We start from the raw sequence: 17,523 nt of genomic DNA, 5'->3' as shown, positions 1-17,523 counted from the left end.
CCTTCTTCCCTCCCATTCAATATTTCCATAATTAAAGTCACTACACACCAATAATTGCATATTTTTGTACAGTTTTCACGTAATCTAAGCATATCACATATGAGATCATAATTACTGGCAGGGGAAAAAGGTCTATAATTATTCTCAACTTCACTCCAGACTGCCTTGTGCACCGTTGTTAGATCATCTACAATGAGTGGTTTCTTTACCAAGATTGCTACCCCCCCTCCCCTCTGGTGAGTTTTGTATAACTCTATCCTTTCCCAACACAGTATATCTGTTTGCATTATAGAGAATCATACTTAATATATCGGGGCTCGTTTTAGTTTCTGTCAGGAAAACAATATCTGGGTTTTCCCTATGCAACAGTTCTTCTAATTCCGCAACCTTGTTACTTACACTATCAAAATTTGTATAAATGCACTTGAGGATCTGGTGTGACTGGTTCTTTGGGCGTTTACCTGTATTTCCTTTGGCAAAATGATTTTCACCCTGTGTTACCTTTCATCACTCTTCAAACCTCCTTTTTACTAAAGTCTACCATCCACCCATAAGCATCCTCCTCTTCTTCATCCCAACTGAATATGGGATCGCAGTGAGGTACCATACAACCTGTCCTCTGTAAATGACTCACTCATTTTTTCCTCCGATTCTAGCATGAGATTGATTTGGATATACAACAGGTTACATCGGATAATCTCACATGCACAGATGTAAAATAGAAATAGGAATAACAATGTATAAATCAAAATACAGAATAGACAGAAATATGAAATATAAATATATGTATATATAAATGTAAAATAGAAATGGAAAAGTAATATAGAGTATAAGAAATGTAATATGAAATATGAATGAAAAGATATGAAGTATAAAAATCTAAAATCTTAAACATAGAATGAAAAGTATGATAGGAAAATAGAAAAATATATACAAAATAGAAAAACCTACGCCCCAATGTCATACGTGTTTACATATTGCGTGATGGACCGTCAAGCCTGGAGCTGCACTCTTTAAGTTGCTTGCAGAACTTGTTGTAGTAGCTGTGCTAAATTGATACATGCCAAACAGCGTGGTTTCTGTTCGTAAGTGCAATCATATAGTGGTAAGGTAGCTTAGTGCAAGAGTTGTGTTCTACATTTCTGCCGTCGAAAGGCAGAACACTTTAGTCTAATAATCAGGTTTTTTGCAATTTTGTTATCTAAGGAATCAGCAGAAAAAGACGAACCTCATTCTAAAGGTGGGTCTAACCATTATATTGGGGTCTCAGCAGGCAGACTGCATTAACTCCTTATGTCTTCTACATTCTTAGAAGGCGAATTGACCATTTTGTGGGAATCAAATGGCACTAAACAACATTTGTAATGTCAGTCCTAGATTTGCAAAAAAAATACAAGATGTGGATGTAACTTGTAAGTAGCAAAAAATCAATGAGCATTCAAGCCTTTACCATAAATCTTTAAAAGCAAGTAATTTGGAGTCAATGCGCTTTGAATTTTGATGGGAGAACTCCTGTTTAGGTATTTGGCATTCTGGGCTGGGATAAATATGTGGGTATTTATCAAGGTGTTTACCAGCCTTGCAATTGCAGTTACCTATATCATCAGTAAGCTCTTATTGTTGTGAACATTTTGAACTCCATACATAACTACACAATTATTAAAAAAAAAAAAAAAGATGAAATAAAAATGAGAATGAACCAAGGGGCTAGGTTAGGTTAGTTCAGGTCAGATCTCGTAGCTGCAATTCTTACCTCTATAATTGGCTCACTCTTATCGTTGAAGATTTTGAAATACCATATATAAGTATTGCAAATTATTGTTAATGTTGGTAGTGATGTATAAAAAAAGAATTAGAGTGGCAAGTATCTTTATATTTATCAATGTGTGTATCCTGTGTACTTTCATTATTTTTACATTTCTGTTAGAGGATGGAGTTCCATCTTGTCTTCCTCAGTATGAAAATCAAGAACTTGTAAAGTTCACTCTGAATTTACTGTGCACTGACCATAATATTCTTGTGAGTAAAAAGTGTCTTGATATTCACTGCACAAATCCATGTCATGTTAATTGAAAGTGATTGAATTATAGCTTGAGAAGTTATACCTTTCTTTATATAATCTTACATAGATACTGTATGTAGGCCCTCTATGCCCAGATCACTTCCAGCTTGGTTAGGTTAGGCCTCTGATTTAGGTTCTCTGTGTCCTCTCACAGTTGACCTTGACCAGCTGTGTCAACTAGTATAAGACTTTCCACAAAATTATTTTTAGCCTATTGATTGACCCAGAATTGATCAAATCTCCTTTCGAATCATAATATAGTAGAAGCCTGATTTAACAAGTCTCTATTTGTTGGAAACCAGATTTAACAGAAGTTTAAAATTATTAGAGGAAAATCCATTAAGCCAAGCATATTCTGTTATTTCTAATCATCCCCCATTAATTTTTATTTAAGACTGGCTGCAATGAGCGAGAATCTGCAATATAGATAGATTGGCTAAAAATATTAGGTGTTATAGTCTAAACTTTAAAATTTTCCTCCCTCTTTAAACACATTTAGATTTGATTAAACACTTTTTAAAGACATTCTGAAAACATTCAAACACAAAGACACACTTGCTGAGGTTCTGATACTTTGTGCTGCCTCCCTTACTCTTCACCACATCCCTCAGCCATTTAGGAAGATTCTCACACAAATTCCTGAGTGTCTGGGGAAGGTAAATCAATCCATAACTCACGTACAGCAAACTCGAGTCATGGAAAAGAACTAATATCCTTGCCCATCAAACTTCGCTTCACTATTGACCGCAGGTTTTCAATGGGGTCAGGTCAAGGGAGTTGCCTAGCCAATCATTAAAGCTCACATCACAGTCTTTAAGCCACCCAACTACAGATCTGGCGGGGTGACATGTTGTGCCATCCTATATAAATACTGTAGCCCCACATTTGTCAAACACCTCAGGTAAATTGCCACACAGCACCTCCAGATAATTATATTAATTCATATACTGGTTTTTGGGGAGCGCTATGAGTTCAGCAACACTCTGAGCAGTGAAACAACCCCCAAACCAAGAGCAAGTCTGGGTGTTTGGTGGTCCCACAGGTGTACCGTGGGTCTAGTGGGTTGCTATCTCTGGCCCAGTACACTTGTCCACCACGGTTATAGGTGACAGGTAGCTTTGTTACTCCAAAGTACCTGAGACCACTGTTGAGGAGTCCAATTAAGATATTTAACTTACAAAAGGCATTTGATAAGGTACCACATAGAAAATTACTCTATAAACTAGAAACAATAGGAGGCATACATGGAAAATTATTGAATTGGATGGAGGACTTCCTACATGAAAAAAAAAAGAGACAAATATTCAAAATGGGAAGAAATGAGTAGTGGCATCCCACAGGGGTCAGTACTAGCTCCAATAATGTTTGCTATATATGTAAATGACATGAGTGAAGGCATTGAAAGTTACATGAACTGCTTTGCGGATGATGCAAAATTATTAAAGAGAATAAACTCAAAAATAGACTGTGACTCATTGCAGAGGGATCTGAACAAAGTCTCAGAGTGGAGCAAGAGATGGGAAGTAGAATTCAACATCAAGAAGTGCAGTATAATTGAATTTGGAAAATGTAAGAAGAGAATAACAGGACAATATGAAATTGATGGAAAAGAAGTAAAGAAAGTAAATTCTGAAAGGGGTTAGGAGTAATCGTCACCAAAGACATGTTGCTAGATAAACATATAAAAATAGTCGGAGGAACATACAATTTGTTGAGATCAATAAAGGTGGCCTTTAAATACCTGGATAAGGAAATGATCAAGAAAATATTGCAAACACTGATAAGGCCAAAACTGGAATATGCAGTGCTGATATGGTCACCCAGTTCAAAAAAGAATAAAAGAAAATTAGAAAGAATACAAAGAGCAACGACAAAGTTGGTCCCAACACTTGCAAACCTGATATATGAACAAAGACGGGTCGAACTGGAATTGCCAACCCTTGAACAAAGAAAACGAGGGGACCTACTAACCATCTACAGAATCATGAAAGGAAAAGAATGTCTTGATAGAGAGGACTTATGAAAGTGGGACAGAGGAAAAACAATAGGACATGCAATGAAACTCAAAAAGGATAATTACAGAAGAGACCTGAAATAGAACAGCTTCCCACACAGAGTGATAGATATATGGAATAACTTGGATGAAGAAATAATGTGTGCAAACACAATAAAAGAATTTAAGAACAAACTTGATCTTGCGAGATACAAAAATGGGTCACCATGAGCATAGCTCCCCTTCCTGTATAGTACAACTAGGTAAATACATACACACACACACACACACAAATATATATATATATATATGTATATACAGTATATATGTATGTATGCATGACTTATGAGTTTAATTCATTCCTTGACTGAGTTTGTAACTCAATTTGCTCATATGTCAAATTTTCCTCATTGAAATTAATTGAAATGCCATTAATCTATTCCAGCATCCATTTTTTTCTACTTGTTTAAATAACAAAAAAGTATTTGTAATATTTTATAGAAACTTAATAAAAGCAAATGTAACACATAAGATACAACATAAAGAAGTAATCTGGTTTTATATAGTGTACTTAACTTGGATATCAGATGACTTGAAGTAGCATTAGATAAGTACTGGGAAAGGTAGAGGAGAACAATGGAGGAGGTTAAAGTCATTTTGTTTTGTTCTCTTTCAGTCACTTTGGTTCACTGACCTCGTTGCACTTAATATTACCTTTTATCCCTGAACTTAATTGCTACAATACAGTATCTTTTGTACTTTCACTTAACTTTATTTTCTCCACTAATTTTGACCTTTTTCACCATGCTTTCCTTATTTACACCTGCAGGCCATTTCAAGAAAACCCTGTCCATGGAAGTTTGTTTTCTCCTACCTTCCTAAATGCTTCGGAAATGAGTTACGCAAGTGTCATTAGATAGCTTCAATGCACAGCTGGTTGCAACTTTTTCTGGGTGCTTCCTTTCAATGAACTTTGAACATCTCTCCTATATTCCCAACATTTCTTTTATCTCACTTGTAGGGATAACATTCTTCTTCTGTGGCTCCTCCTCAGAATCAGTTTCACTCAAAACCTTCATTTGCTGCTGCTGCTGCTGTTGTAGTTCTTTTAATTCCTCCGTCATCAGTTCCTCGCAATGCTCCTCAATGAGGTCATCGAGTACAAGAAGGGCTTGGATGGGTAGGTTATTTTCCTGGAGATACTTCTTAATGGAAGGACCAAAGATCAGGTTTACCCACTCCACAAAGAATTGCTTGGTGGCCCATGCCATTGGGTTTGCCCTCCACATAACCTGCAGTTTTTCATTTATAATCTTATGTGACTTAAAGGCTTTGGGGTTTTCTGAATGATACACAAGCAACGGCTTGATCTTGCAGTCACCACTTGCATTGGCGCACTGGGCGAGAGTCAACCTATCCTTCATGGGTTTGTGGCTTGGCATCTTCTCTGCCATTGTGTAAGTCCTCTTTGGCATCATCTTTCAGCAGAGCCTTGTCTTGTCACAGTTGAAGACTTGGTGGGGGGTGGGGGTATCCATTGGTTACTATCAATTCCCTAAAAATTTGCATTACACCTTATCTACCTTTGCATCCGAACTTGCTGCCTCACCATGCCTGATGACAGAGTGAATACCGATCCTCTTTCTAAAATTGTCAAACTGGCCCTGACTGGCTTTAAACCACTCTTCCAGTGCCTTGTCAGCTGAAGAGCCTTGGGATCTGCTGCAGCAAATCAGTGTAAATGGCTTTTGCCTTCTCACAGAGAACCTCCATCACGGTATCTCCTGCAAGCTGCTTTTCTGTTAGCCACACCAACAGCAGATTTTCCATCTTATCGAGGACAGAGGTCCAGATCTTAGAAATTATCTGAACACCCTTGGTTGGCATTATAGCCTTTATCAACTCTTTATGCTTTAGTATTGTGCATATTGTAGAGGTACTACACTTGTGCTGCCTCTCCAAGTCCATCACTTGCATACCATGCTCATGTTTTTCTATAATTTCACACTTTAATTCAATGGACATCACCCTATTGTTCTCAGCCCTGTTCTTTCCACTTGCTTTCTTAGGACCCATGGTTATAAAAAATAATATATATATATAAAACAAATGAACAATAAGCACAAAACATGAGCACAACTTATCAGAGGTGCTTTCTCAGTGAGGTAAACATGTGGACTGCACGTGTGAGCTATGGATGCTGGGTGGGCATTGTGTTGTAGTGTTTGATGTGCTAACTAGCGGCGGCTTCTACCTCAAATTTTGGAATGCAATTCAAAGCAAAAAATCGAAATAGTGACAACTCGTATCAGAAATCTCATAAGTTGTGGCAGGCACTCATTTGTCAAGGTACCACTGTATGCAGAAAAACCACAAAGAAAAATAATAAAATGATGAATGAGCACTTTTGTCTATTTAGATATCTTCAGGGTACATACAATGATGACACAAACATGAATATATATATACAAAATGGAAAGCCATGGATGGGAATAGGAAAAGGTTGTGAGGGAGTCTCTCATGGTTAACCTATTCCCCTCATGGCAGCGGACTTTTGGGCCACCACTTTTTTTAACAATAAAATGATCAAGTTTGTATATTCTTTGACTTGAGTTTAAGTTGTTGAAAAATGTATCTTTAATCAGACTGTATTCTGTTGTATTTCAAGTCAAATATGACTTATTTCTAACAATTTCTTTGGCACCCTCCCAATTAATGCAATAATGATGGTTTAACCTTTTCATTCTTTCCCAGTCTATATAGCATTTATCACAACTTTTACATGGAATTGAATAGATACATCCTTCTTCCTTGTCAAATATTGGGCAAAAGCACTTCTTAATCTTACTATATACCCACTGAAAAATTCTAGAAAGTACCTGTACAATTTCTTAGATCATAGACACAGTACACCACTTACCAGCATATCTTAAACAATGTGACTTGCATCACTTATTTGAGTGAATAAATCTAACTAAGTAGGTCTCATAAAGATTTAGGTCTTATGAGCCCAAACTTGGAATGTTATGTTGAATATGACTGCTGTGGCCAGCTGGGTCATTCCCCACTACTGCCCAAATCTTGTGATGAAGAAAGTAGGAGCAAAACTTGAGTCATTCTGGTCATGGTGTGTTGATTATGCATGTATCTCTTGGACGATTTTCAGCACATTTCTAATTAAAAAGTAGAATGCAATATATTATAGCACCATATCTCTTAGTGTTTCTACCTATTTTATGTTAGGTGATGGGACGTACAAATGGTCTGTTTAGGTGCAAAGGTACTTGAGTATGAAATGGTTTGTATAGAAAGCATCTGCTCTCCTATTACAGTGTATTATACAATTTGAAAGAGCTTTATGTCAATCTTATGATTACATTTTTTTTCAGGATGAGGGTAACTATCACCATTTCTTTGGAAGAGCTATCCGAAGATTCCATGTGTATCATACAATGAAGACAATCTGGTGCGACATCTACGGCACAGATATATGACAAGTCATCTTAGATATCACATGATGACCCACACCTCTCCAGTGTGATCTGTGTGATTCTACTTTCTCACAACAGAGTGACCTCAAATGGCACAAAAGTCACCTCAAAGATCACATGGTGATCCACACAGGGTAGAAGTTTTCATGTGTAGCCTTTGTGATTCTTCTTTCTCACAAAAGGGACATCTGACACGGCATGTGAGGACCCACACAGGAGGGAAGCCATTCCAGTGTGGTTTGTGTGATAAAGTTTACTTACGAAAGTATGAACTTGGGAGCTCACATGATTGTTCACACAGGAGAGAAGCCTTTCCAGTGTGACCTGTGTGATTCTGCTTTCTCACATAAGAGTTCTTTCAAAAAGCATATGATGACCCACACAGGAGAGAAGCCTTTCCAGTGTGACATGTGTGATTCTGCTTTCACACAAAAGAGTGATCTCAAACAGCATATGATGACCCACACAGGAGAGAAACGTTTCCAGTGTGACCTGTGTGATTCTGCTTTCTCACGAAAGAGTAATCTCAAAGAGCATATAATGGTTCACACAGGAGAGAAGCCTTTCCAGTGTGACCTGTGTGATTCTGCTTTCTCACATAAGAGTTCTATCAAAAAGCATATGATGACCCACACAGGAGAGAAGCCTATCCAGTGTGACCTGTGTGATTCTGCTTTCACACAAAAGTGTGATCTCAAACGGCATATGATGACCCACACAGGAGAGAAGCCTTTCCATTGTGACCTGTGTGATTCTGCTTTCTCACATAAGAGATCTATCAAAAAGCATATGATGACCCACACAGGAGAGAAGCCTTTCCAGTGTGACCTGTGTGATTCTGCTTTCACACAAAAGAGTGACCTCAAAAAGCATATGATGACCCACACAGGAGAGAAACGTTTCCAGTGTGACCTGTGTGATTCTGCTTTCTCACGAAAGAGTAATCTCAAAGAGCATATAATGGGTCACACAGGAGAGAAGCCTTTCCAGTGTGACCTGTGTGATTCTGCTTTCTCACATAAGAGTTCTATCAAAAAGCATATGATGACCCACACAGGAGAGAAGCCTTTCCAGTGTGACCTGTGTGATTCTGCTTTCACACAAAAGAGTGACATCAAAAAGCATATGATGACCCACACAGGAGAGAAGCCTTTCCAGTGTGACCTGTGTGATTCTGCTTTCACACAAAAGAGTGACCTCAAAAAGCATATGATGACCCACACAGGAGAGAAGCCTTTCCAGTGTGACCTGTGTGATTCTGCTTTCACACAAAAGAGTGACCTCAAAAAGCATATGATGACCCACACAGGAGAGAAGCCTTTCCAGTGTGACCTGTGTGATTCTACTTTCTCACGAAAGAGTATTCTCAAACAGCATATGATGAGCCACACAGGAGAGAAGCCTTTCCATTGTGACCTGTGTGATTCTGCTTTCTCACGAAAGGTTTATCTCAGAAAGCATTTGAGGACCCACACAGGAGAGAAGTCCTACCGCTGTGACCTGTGTGATTCTGCTTTCTCACGAAAGGTTGATCTCGGAAGGCATTTGAAGACCCACACAGGAGAGAAGCCTTTCCAGTGTGACCTTTGTGATTCTGCTTTCAGAGATAAGAGTACCCTCACAAGCCATATAAGGACCCACATAGGAGAGAGGTCATTCCATTGTGGCCTGTGCGATAAAGTTTTTCTACGAAAGTATCATCTCAGGGTTCACATGATGATCCACACAGGAGAGAAGCCTTTCAAGTGTGACCTGTGTGATTCTGGTTTCTCACATAAGGGAAGTCTCAAACGGCATATGCTGACCCACACAGGGGAGAAGCCTTTCAAGTGTAACCTGTGTGATTCTGCTTTCACACAAAAAAGAAGTATCAAAGATCATATAATGACACACACAGGAGAGAAGCCTTTCCAGTGTGGCCTCTGTGATTCTGCTTTCACAAAAAAGAGTCATCTCAAACGGCATATGATGACCCACACAGGAGAGAAGCCTTTCCAGTGTGACCTGTGTGATTCTGCTTTCTCACAAAAGAGTAATCTCAAATGGCATATCACGACTCACACAGGAGAGAAGCCTTTCCAATGTGACCTGTGTGATTCTGCTTTCTCACAAAAGAGTAATCTCAAACAGCATATGATGACCCACACAGGAGAGAAGCCTTTCCACTGTGATATTTGTGATTACACTTCTTCAGATAAAGATAATATCAAAAAACATATGCAGACACACAGGAGAGAAACCCTTCCAGTGTGACCAGTGTGATTCTTCTTTCTCACAAAGCCATGGTATCAAAAAGCATATGATGACCCACACAGGAGAGAAGCCTTTCCATTGTGACCTATGTGATTCTGCCTTCTCACAAAAGAGTAATCTCAAACAGCATATGATGAGCCACACAGGAGAGAAGCCTTTCCATTGTGACCTGTGTGATTCTGCTTTCTCAAAAAAGGGCAGTTTGACACCATATATGAGGACCCACAAAGGAGAGAAGCCTTTCCATTGTGACCTGTGTGATTCTACTTTCTCACAAAATGGTGATCTCAGACAGCATTTGAGGACCCACACAGGAGAGAAGAAGTTAATAATTATGACATAGAAAAAGAGAGCCACTGGAAAGGTCCATTCCAACATTCTACTTTACTTAAAGGGAAACAAAGGAAAATAGATCTAGACAACACCCAAGCTTGGTAAATAGTGCACATGGATATGGTCTGTATTTTGTAATCTGTAGCCATTTGTAAAATTACAAAATAAGATAAGAATAATAACAAATTACAGAAAACTGATCCACCATGTCAAATTCAAAGGAATAAAAAGGTATGATTCTAAAATGAACTGTTAGGTGCTAGTGAATGGCTGAATGAAATAATGAAAACTGCTACATCCATCTACTGGTCAGATTTCCAGAGGATGAGTTACAATAAATGTCAATGCTTGATATATATTTCACATTATGATTTATCATTTGGTAGTGATCATGTCAATGCCCTTTGTCTTGAATATCATAATTTTGTGGCTGATACTACAGAAATAATGAATGGGTCAGTTTAACAGTTTGAAAATTTTACTGTAAAAGAAAAAGTATATAAAGTTTTACTCCAATGGTGGTATTTGTTCTTCAGAATTAACAGTTCTGTGACATAGCAAAGTTGATGGATACTGAAGGAACCTTCCTTGCAGCTAGTGCAGACTGTGAGCAAGGTGTTAGTCCAATGAATCAAATAAAAACAAATTTAAACACCGTTTGGGAGAATGCCATTTAGATATGCTTATGAGAGTGAAAAGCTGGCAATTCTTTGGAAATTCAATCAATTTAGATAGTGTGTATAAGTGTGGATGAATACCAAAGACAGAAGAGAGAAAAAAAAAAAAAACCAAGGAGTAAGAAGCTAGAACTAAACAGGTGGAGAATTAGTAATGGACTTGTTATGTATGTTTAGTTATTTGCAAAGATAAGAATTTTGAATAAAAGTAATCAGTCGTTAGTGTTTGTTTATATTTTTTTTCATTGATCATATCAATATAGAATATGTATTAAATATTTTTAGTCAACTCTGTCATTGTTGTCACACAAAGGACTCTTGAAATACAAAATTGGTAAAAAATAAGAAACAATATAATTAAGATATATACCTAATTCTTTTATATATGGAAAGCCAAATGTAAAAGGTATTTCAAATACATAATAAAATATTAAACTAGATAACAGAGTGCATACATCTACAAACATTAGGGTCATAAAATTGAAAAATTTCACTTTGCCCACATTATGATAGCTAGGGCCACTTTCTATAAAGAATATGAAATTTGTATAGAATCTATAAATGCCAGGGTAGCAAGTTAAGGAGGGAATAATTGAATGAGTAAACATATCAGATCTGCCTCAAAATTTAATGACTTGTTTCTTGGCCTAGGACCTGCCTTTCCACAAAATTTCATCAAAATCTGAGTAAAGTTACTAAGAGACAAACCAACAAGTGCTGGCAAAAACAAAACTTCCTTGGTGGAGGTAATAATACACAACTTGAAATTGTGTGCACTTGCTTAACTGGTTGGTATGGTTACTTGGAATGACAGCAAAATTTGTACACTGGGAAATTTCAGCACACCTACAGAGGTGGAATTTATTTATGCAAACATTTAAATTAGAAATAAAATGTTTTCCTGAACACAAAAATGCCCATGCAGATGCTTTTTCTCGAGGTATCAGTTTAAGGAGGATGATGTCAAGCCCTATTGTGAACATGATATTTCATGTCTGCCACTGTCATGCCTTTGTGTGAATATTGTAGAAATGATAAAAATTGCCCATGTGTGCAGCTGTGCATCTTGTGTTGAAATGTACATTGAATTGTGTTAAGGACAACATTTAACCATGAATGGACCAACTAATTTGAATTGCTAAAGGCAGAAATGGTGAATGTCATGCACTTTGTGATGTGAACATATGAATGAAGGATACTGCAATAAACCATGAGGCCTACATTAGGCAGTTCCATGTCTATTACTACCTGTCATCCCCCCCCATAAAGTTGTTTAACTGTTTCTTAAAACAACTGATAGTTTCAATGCTCACTACATGGTCACTAAGTCTATTCCATTCATTGACCACCCTATTAGTAAAACAATTCTTGCCTAATTCCTTCTTAAATCTAAATTTGTCCAGTTTAAATCCATTACTGTGAGTCCAGCCCTGTTGTATTACTATGATGACCTTGTTTGTGTCACCCTTAATAAAGCCTTTGATCCACTTAAACATCTCTATTAGACCACCCCACGCTCTGCATCTTTCCAGAGTGTAAGTAAAGGTGCCTAAGCCTCTCTTTGTGAGGTAAGTTTCTGAGCCCATATATCATTTTGGTTATTCTCCTCTGTACTGATTCTAGTGAATTGATGTCCATTCTATAATTGGAAGACCAAAACTGTACAGCATAGTCAAGGATGGGTCTAACATTAGAATTTGATAATTACCTCTGCACTTCTATTCGTAACCACCTTAGTAAAGAAACCTAATGCTCTGTGTTATTTCTAGCGCTAATGCACTGTTTCCTGAATTTAAGGTCAGGACTTGCTAGAATTCCCAAGTCTCTCTCGCACTCAGTTTTCTCTAAAACGTGTTATCTAAGCAATAACTATTTTCAGGGTCGCGATGCCCTCCGTTTAACGTGCTGCACTTTGAGATACATGTATTGAAGTTCATTTGCCATTTCACCAACCATGTGAAGAATTTGTTAAGATCGTCCTGCAGAACCTCGGTGTTGTCTCCCTACCTAAATTTGTGTCCTATTTTAGTGTCGTCCGCAAACTTAACATCACTATTGATCCCATTGTCCGAGTACATAATGAACAATAAGGGACCCAAAACCGAGCCCTGGGGAGCCACACTAAAAACACTCCCCCACTTGGATTTTGCACCATTCATGGTGACCCGCTGTTTTCTGTCACTGATCCAAGCTCTAATCCATTCTAACATTTTTCCTCCTATGCCATGGGCTTATTTAGTAGTCTGGTGGGGCACCTTTGTCGAACATTTTGCTAAAGTCAAGGTAAGCAATATTGTAACTATCATTGTTATCTGACGCCTTATATACTTTAGTGTAAAAGGATAGAAAATTAGTCACACACGATTTACCTTTGGAGATACCATACTGTGTGTCACAAATCATGTTTCTTTATATGTTCTCTGAGTCTATTAACTATTATTGATTCAAGCATTTTACCTATAACTGATGTCAAACTGATTGGCCTATTGTTGAATATAGACGATTGATCTCCCTTTTTGAAAACAGGAACAATGTTTGCCTGCCCCTAAGCATTAGGCACAAAACTAGTGTCTACTGACTTATTAGATATTTCTGTTAACTGGTTTAGAATTTACATTCTTTTATCACTCTCAGAAAAAAATTCATCTGGACCCGGAGATTTTGTAGCTTTAAGTCTTTCATCAAGTGAGTGTAGTAGTTTCAGAGAGATCAGCGTGTTGAGTGTAGTTGGGAGAGCTTATGGGAAGGTCTTGATTGAGAGGATTAGGAGAGGAACAGAGGGAGTAATTGGTGAGAAACAGTTTGGTTTTAGGACAGGTGGGGGTTGTGTAGATCAGATTTTTGTGTTAAAACAGATATGTGAAAAAGCTATAGGAAAAGGTAAGGATGTTTTTTTGGCTTTTATGGATCTGGAAAAGGCTTACAACAGGGTAGACAGGAAGGCACTGTGGGAGGTACTGCAGATATATGGGATAGGAGGAAAGCTGTTAAGAGCAGTCAGGAGTTTTTACAAGAGTAGTAGAGCTTATGTTAGGATTAGAAATGGAGAGAGTGAATGGTTTGAAGTAAAGGTGGGACTTCGTGAGGGATGTGTTATGTCGCCCTGGCTGTTCAATCCATACATGGATGGGGTGGTGCGAGAGGTGAATGCAAGGGTAGTGGGTCAGGGGTTGGAGGTAGTTAAAAAAATGGAGAAAAGTGAGAGGTGAGTCAGTTGTTGTTTGCTGACGACACTGCGCGTGTAGCAGGATCAGGGGAGGGGTTGAGGAAGTTAGTGACAGAGTTTGAGAAGGTGTGTGAAAGAAGGAAGCTGAAGATAAATGTGTGCAAAAGTAAGGTGATGAGATGTACAAGGGAAGAGAGTGACAGCAGGCTGGAAGTGAGTGTTAAGGGTGAAGGACTGGAGGAAGTGGATAGTTTTAGATACTTGGGTGCGAATGTGGCAGGAAATGGAGGAGTGTGGGTGGAAGTAGAATGTAGATTGAGAGAAGCGAGTAAATGCCTTGGTGGATTGAAAAGTGTAATGAGAAATAAACATCTGGGAATGGATGCTAAGAGGAGGTTATATGAAGGAGTGATTGTGCCAACAGCACTGCACAGGGCAGAAACATGGAACATAAGAGAGAAGGAGTTTGAATGTATTTGAGATGAAATGTCTGAAAATTATGATAGGGGTTACTAGGCTAGATAGAGTGAGAAATGAGGAGGTGAGGAGAACAGGGGTGGAAAGGGAGCTAGGAGATAGGGTTGATAAAAGAGTATTAGGATGGTTTGGACACATGAAAAGAATGAGTGAAGAAAGATTAGTAAAAGAGGTGTGGAAGGCAGTGGCAGATCCAGGATAAAAATTTGGTGGGGGGGGGGGGCTAACCTGAATTCCTTCCTCTGAGTAGTCTGATGTATCAGAAGTCTGAGGTATACTTAATTTACTTAAGTTAATAATGTTTTTTAGATTTTTCTGTATTTTAGACATATATAATAGAATGTATATTCGTTTTATATTGTTAGACGCTTGTGCTAGTCAGTGATAAGGCACTGGCACGCGTATACTCTCGCATAGAGAGAAATTATTGCAAGATCCGTGTGTCGTGTTAGTGCACATGGACTCATGGAAGTAATGAAAAATAAAAGTAGCTTTAAAAAACAGAAATACAAACAAAAACGTGTATGAACTTCTGAACCTGTTAATAAAAGTATCTAAATTACATTAATAACTCACAGCATTGTTCATGGGATCTCACACGAACATCAGCCTCCTGTTTTTTTGGGCAAATACATTGATTACACTGTCTATTTCAATATTGATTTAATTGTGAACGCCGAGAAGCGCCAGGCCGTTGAGGCGATCTTGACCCATAATATTCCTTAGGTAGGTCTTCAGTCGCTTTATTGATTGCTTCAACAACACAAAACAATCATATAGGTGACAATACAGGTATGTTAAACGGCCGACGAACGTGGTATATCTCCTTTCTATCCCTTTTCAGCGCAACTGGGACACAACCCTGGCAACCCTACAACACGCGCAGCACAAAACAGATAAATGGAATTAAACAAATGTCAAACACAGCACAATTCTGCCTAAGTACCGCACACATGCTGTCAGTTTATTTAACCCCGGACCTGGCAAAACATCAGAAGGTACTAAAATAGATTAAATGACATCCTTACAATGATTCATGGAAGAACAAATTTGGGAGGGGGCTTCAGCCCCCCCCCCCCTTGGATCCGCGCCTGGTGGAAGAAGTGAATATGAGGGGGCGTTCTAGGATGAAATGGATGGATGGGGTGAAAGGGGATTTGCAAAAGAGAGGAATGTCTGTTGAGGAAGGACGGGAGAGGACAGAGGATAGGGGTGAATGGAGAAGGGTTGTGTATGGATGATGCTGTGATGCATGATAAGGAGTGGGTAGGGGGATGAGGGGTGAGGAAGTATGTATGAGAAAAAAATTGACACAGCCCAAAGGGGGGGGGGGTCACCGAATTTATGAAGCGGCCTTGCTGTTGATGTGTTGTGTCCTGCGACACTGCTTCTGACCCAGAGCAATGGACAGGTTGCAGGGATGACCCGTCATCCAGGAGGTGCCAAGGTAAGAGGGAGGGAGGAGTGGAGTGGAACATGTGGGGAATGGAATGGGTGAGAATGATTTTTATGCCTTTTTGGCTACCCCCCGTGTAGGAGGGGAATGGAACATGTGGGGAATGGAATGGGTGAGAATGGTTTTTATGCCTTTTTGGCTACCCCCCGTGTATGGGGGAAAAACCATTGGTATATGAATGTAAGTCTTTCAATCTGCTTGACTACTTCTACCTTACTAAAGCTGATATTAGTCTACTTTCTTCATCCCCACTGAAAATCGGATCGCATCCAGGTACCTTATCCTCTCCTTAGTAAACACCGGGAGAAAATATTTGTTAAACGCTTCATCTTTTCCTCTGGTTCCATCATGATATTTTCGCAATTATGAATTGGGCCTATACATTCCTCTTTTTTTCTGTAAAGTTGAAAGAAACTCTGGACTGGATCTCTCTTCTCTGGCAACCATAATTTCATAGTTTTGCTGTGCAGAGGTAAATTCGCGGAACAACATATCTATCGAGGGAGTGCCACGACATATCTTGGATCTTTGTCGTGTGGCGAGTGACGGAGAAAATGATGAAGAGTCACGACGTGGTAGTGAACGAGGGAGCGGCATCCCGCGGATCCCAGCGCGACAGGCATCCTCCAAGATGGCTGCAGGACTAGGAAGTAGGATGATGTGGAGGAGACGAAATAGACGTATAGAATAGGTTGATCTCGGGATCAAGTGTGGGCTGGGTGAATGTGGTACAGATGAGGGTGCACAGTTGGTATCCTCAGGGTGGGGTCAGAAGGTCCGTGCAGTTGGTACCCCTAGGGAAGGGGTGCCCGCTGGTTCGCTAGGCGTCGGTGTCGGCAATGTGCGTGTGTGAGTGAAATGAGGTGGAAGCACATTGGACTGTGTCAGAATTTAGGTGTTAGGTAAGCTAGGATAGAGAGTGATAGAAGTGTGGGGTATGACACCAAGAGGGATTAAAAAGTGAAGCAGAAGCAACAGCAGGAACGATATTTCTACAGAAATGAGGTACGTGAACGACAGTTTCCTACAGCTATTACTGATTCAAGCATTTTACCTATAATTGAGCTTACCTGATCGAGAAACAGTGAGGAGATAAGAAGTGAAGTTTCTTGTCGTGATCCCCACCTCTAAGACTTGTTAGCCAGTTATTGGATCAGTCTTACGTGTCTGCCTTAGTGAGTTTTAAAAGAGGCTAATGGGGGCGCAGTCACTACACTCTCTGGGAGCGCATTCCAAAAGTTCATCCACTTGGGTTTGTTGTCTCCTCTCCTGTTCTTGTAGAGTGGCACACATTTGTTAACAACTTCCCTGTAGATTTCCAAGAACATGTCCCACTTTTCACTCGTTGTTTTGTTCTCAAGTATTTCCTCTGCCAAACTGATCGGCCTGTGGTTGCATATAGATCTATCTCCCTTTTTAAAAACAGGAACAATGTTTGCCTGCCCCCAAGCAATTGGCTCGAAAACAGTGTCTACCGACTTGATAAGCATTTCTGTGAACTGGTCGCATATGTCAAATTTACACTCTTTAAGTACTCTCGGAAAATTTTCGTCGGGACCCGGAGATTTTGAAGCTTTAAATCTTTCAATCTGTTTGACTACTACCTTACTAATGC

The 17,523-nt window shown here is 39.1% G+C and overlaps 2 protein-coding genes across 3 annotated transcripts in view; one reads left to right on the top strand and one right to left on the bottom strand.

Annotated features, from left to right (window-relative positions):
- The window catches only part of LOC143031247 (uncharacterized), a 174,593-nt gene that overhangs the window by 77,657 nt on the left and 79,413 nt on the right, over positions 1-17,523 (bottom strand). The window lies entirely within an intron of this gene.
- On the top strand, positions 975-11,031 carry LOC143031217 (uncharacterized). Of its 2 annotated transcripts, none has more exons than XM_076194788.1 (2): positions 975-1,085; positions 7,445-11,031. In XM_076194788.1, exon 2 carries the CDS (start codon positions 7,814-7,816, stop codon positions 9,797-9,799), a length of 1,986 nt encoding a protein of 661 aa, XP_076050903.1. In that variant the 5' UTR covers positions 975-1,085; positions 7,445-7,813; the 3' UTR covers positions 9,800-11,031. The 2 variants fall into 2 exon arrangements, with proteins under 2 accessions (XP_076050903.1, XP_076050904.1); XM_076194789.1 differs by lacking the exon at positions 975-1,085 and adding an exon at positions 1,095-1,240.

Source organism: Oratosquilla oratoria, chromosome 12, assembly GCF_046742065.1.
Source record: "Oratosquilla oratoria isolate Oo_2021 chromosome 12, ASM4674206v1, whole genome shotgun sequence".
Lineage (NCBI taxonomy): Eukaryota > Metazoa > Arthropoda > Malacostraca > Stomatopoda > Squillidae > Oratosquilla > Oratosquilla oratoria.
This window is presented reverse-complemented; position numbering and strand designations above follow the sequence as displayed.

Excerpts from the sequence above, each read along its gene's own strand:
- LOC143031217 (XM_076194788.1), top strand. The coding sequence starts at position 7,814 with ATGAACTTGGGAGCTCACATGATTGTTCACACAGGAGAGAAGCCTTTC.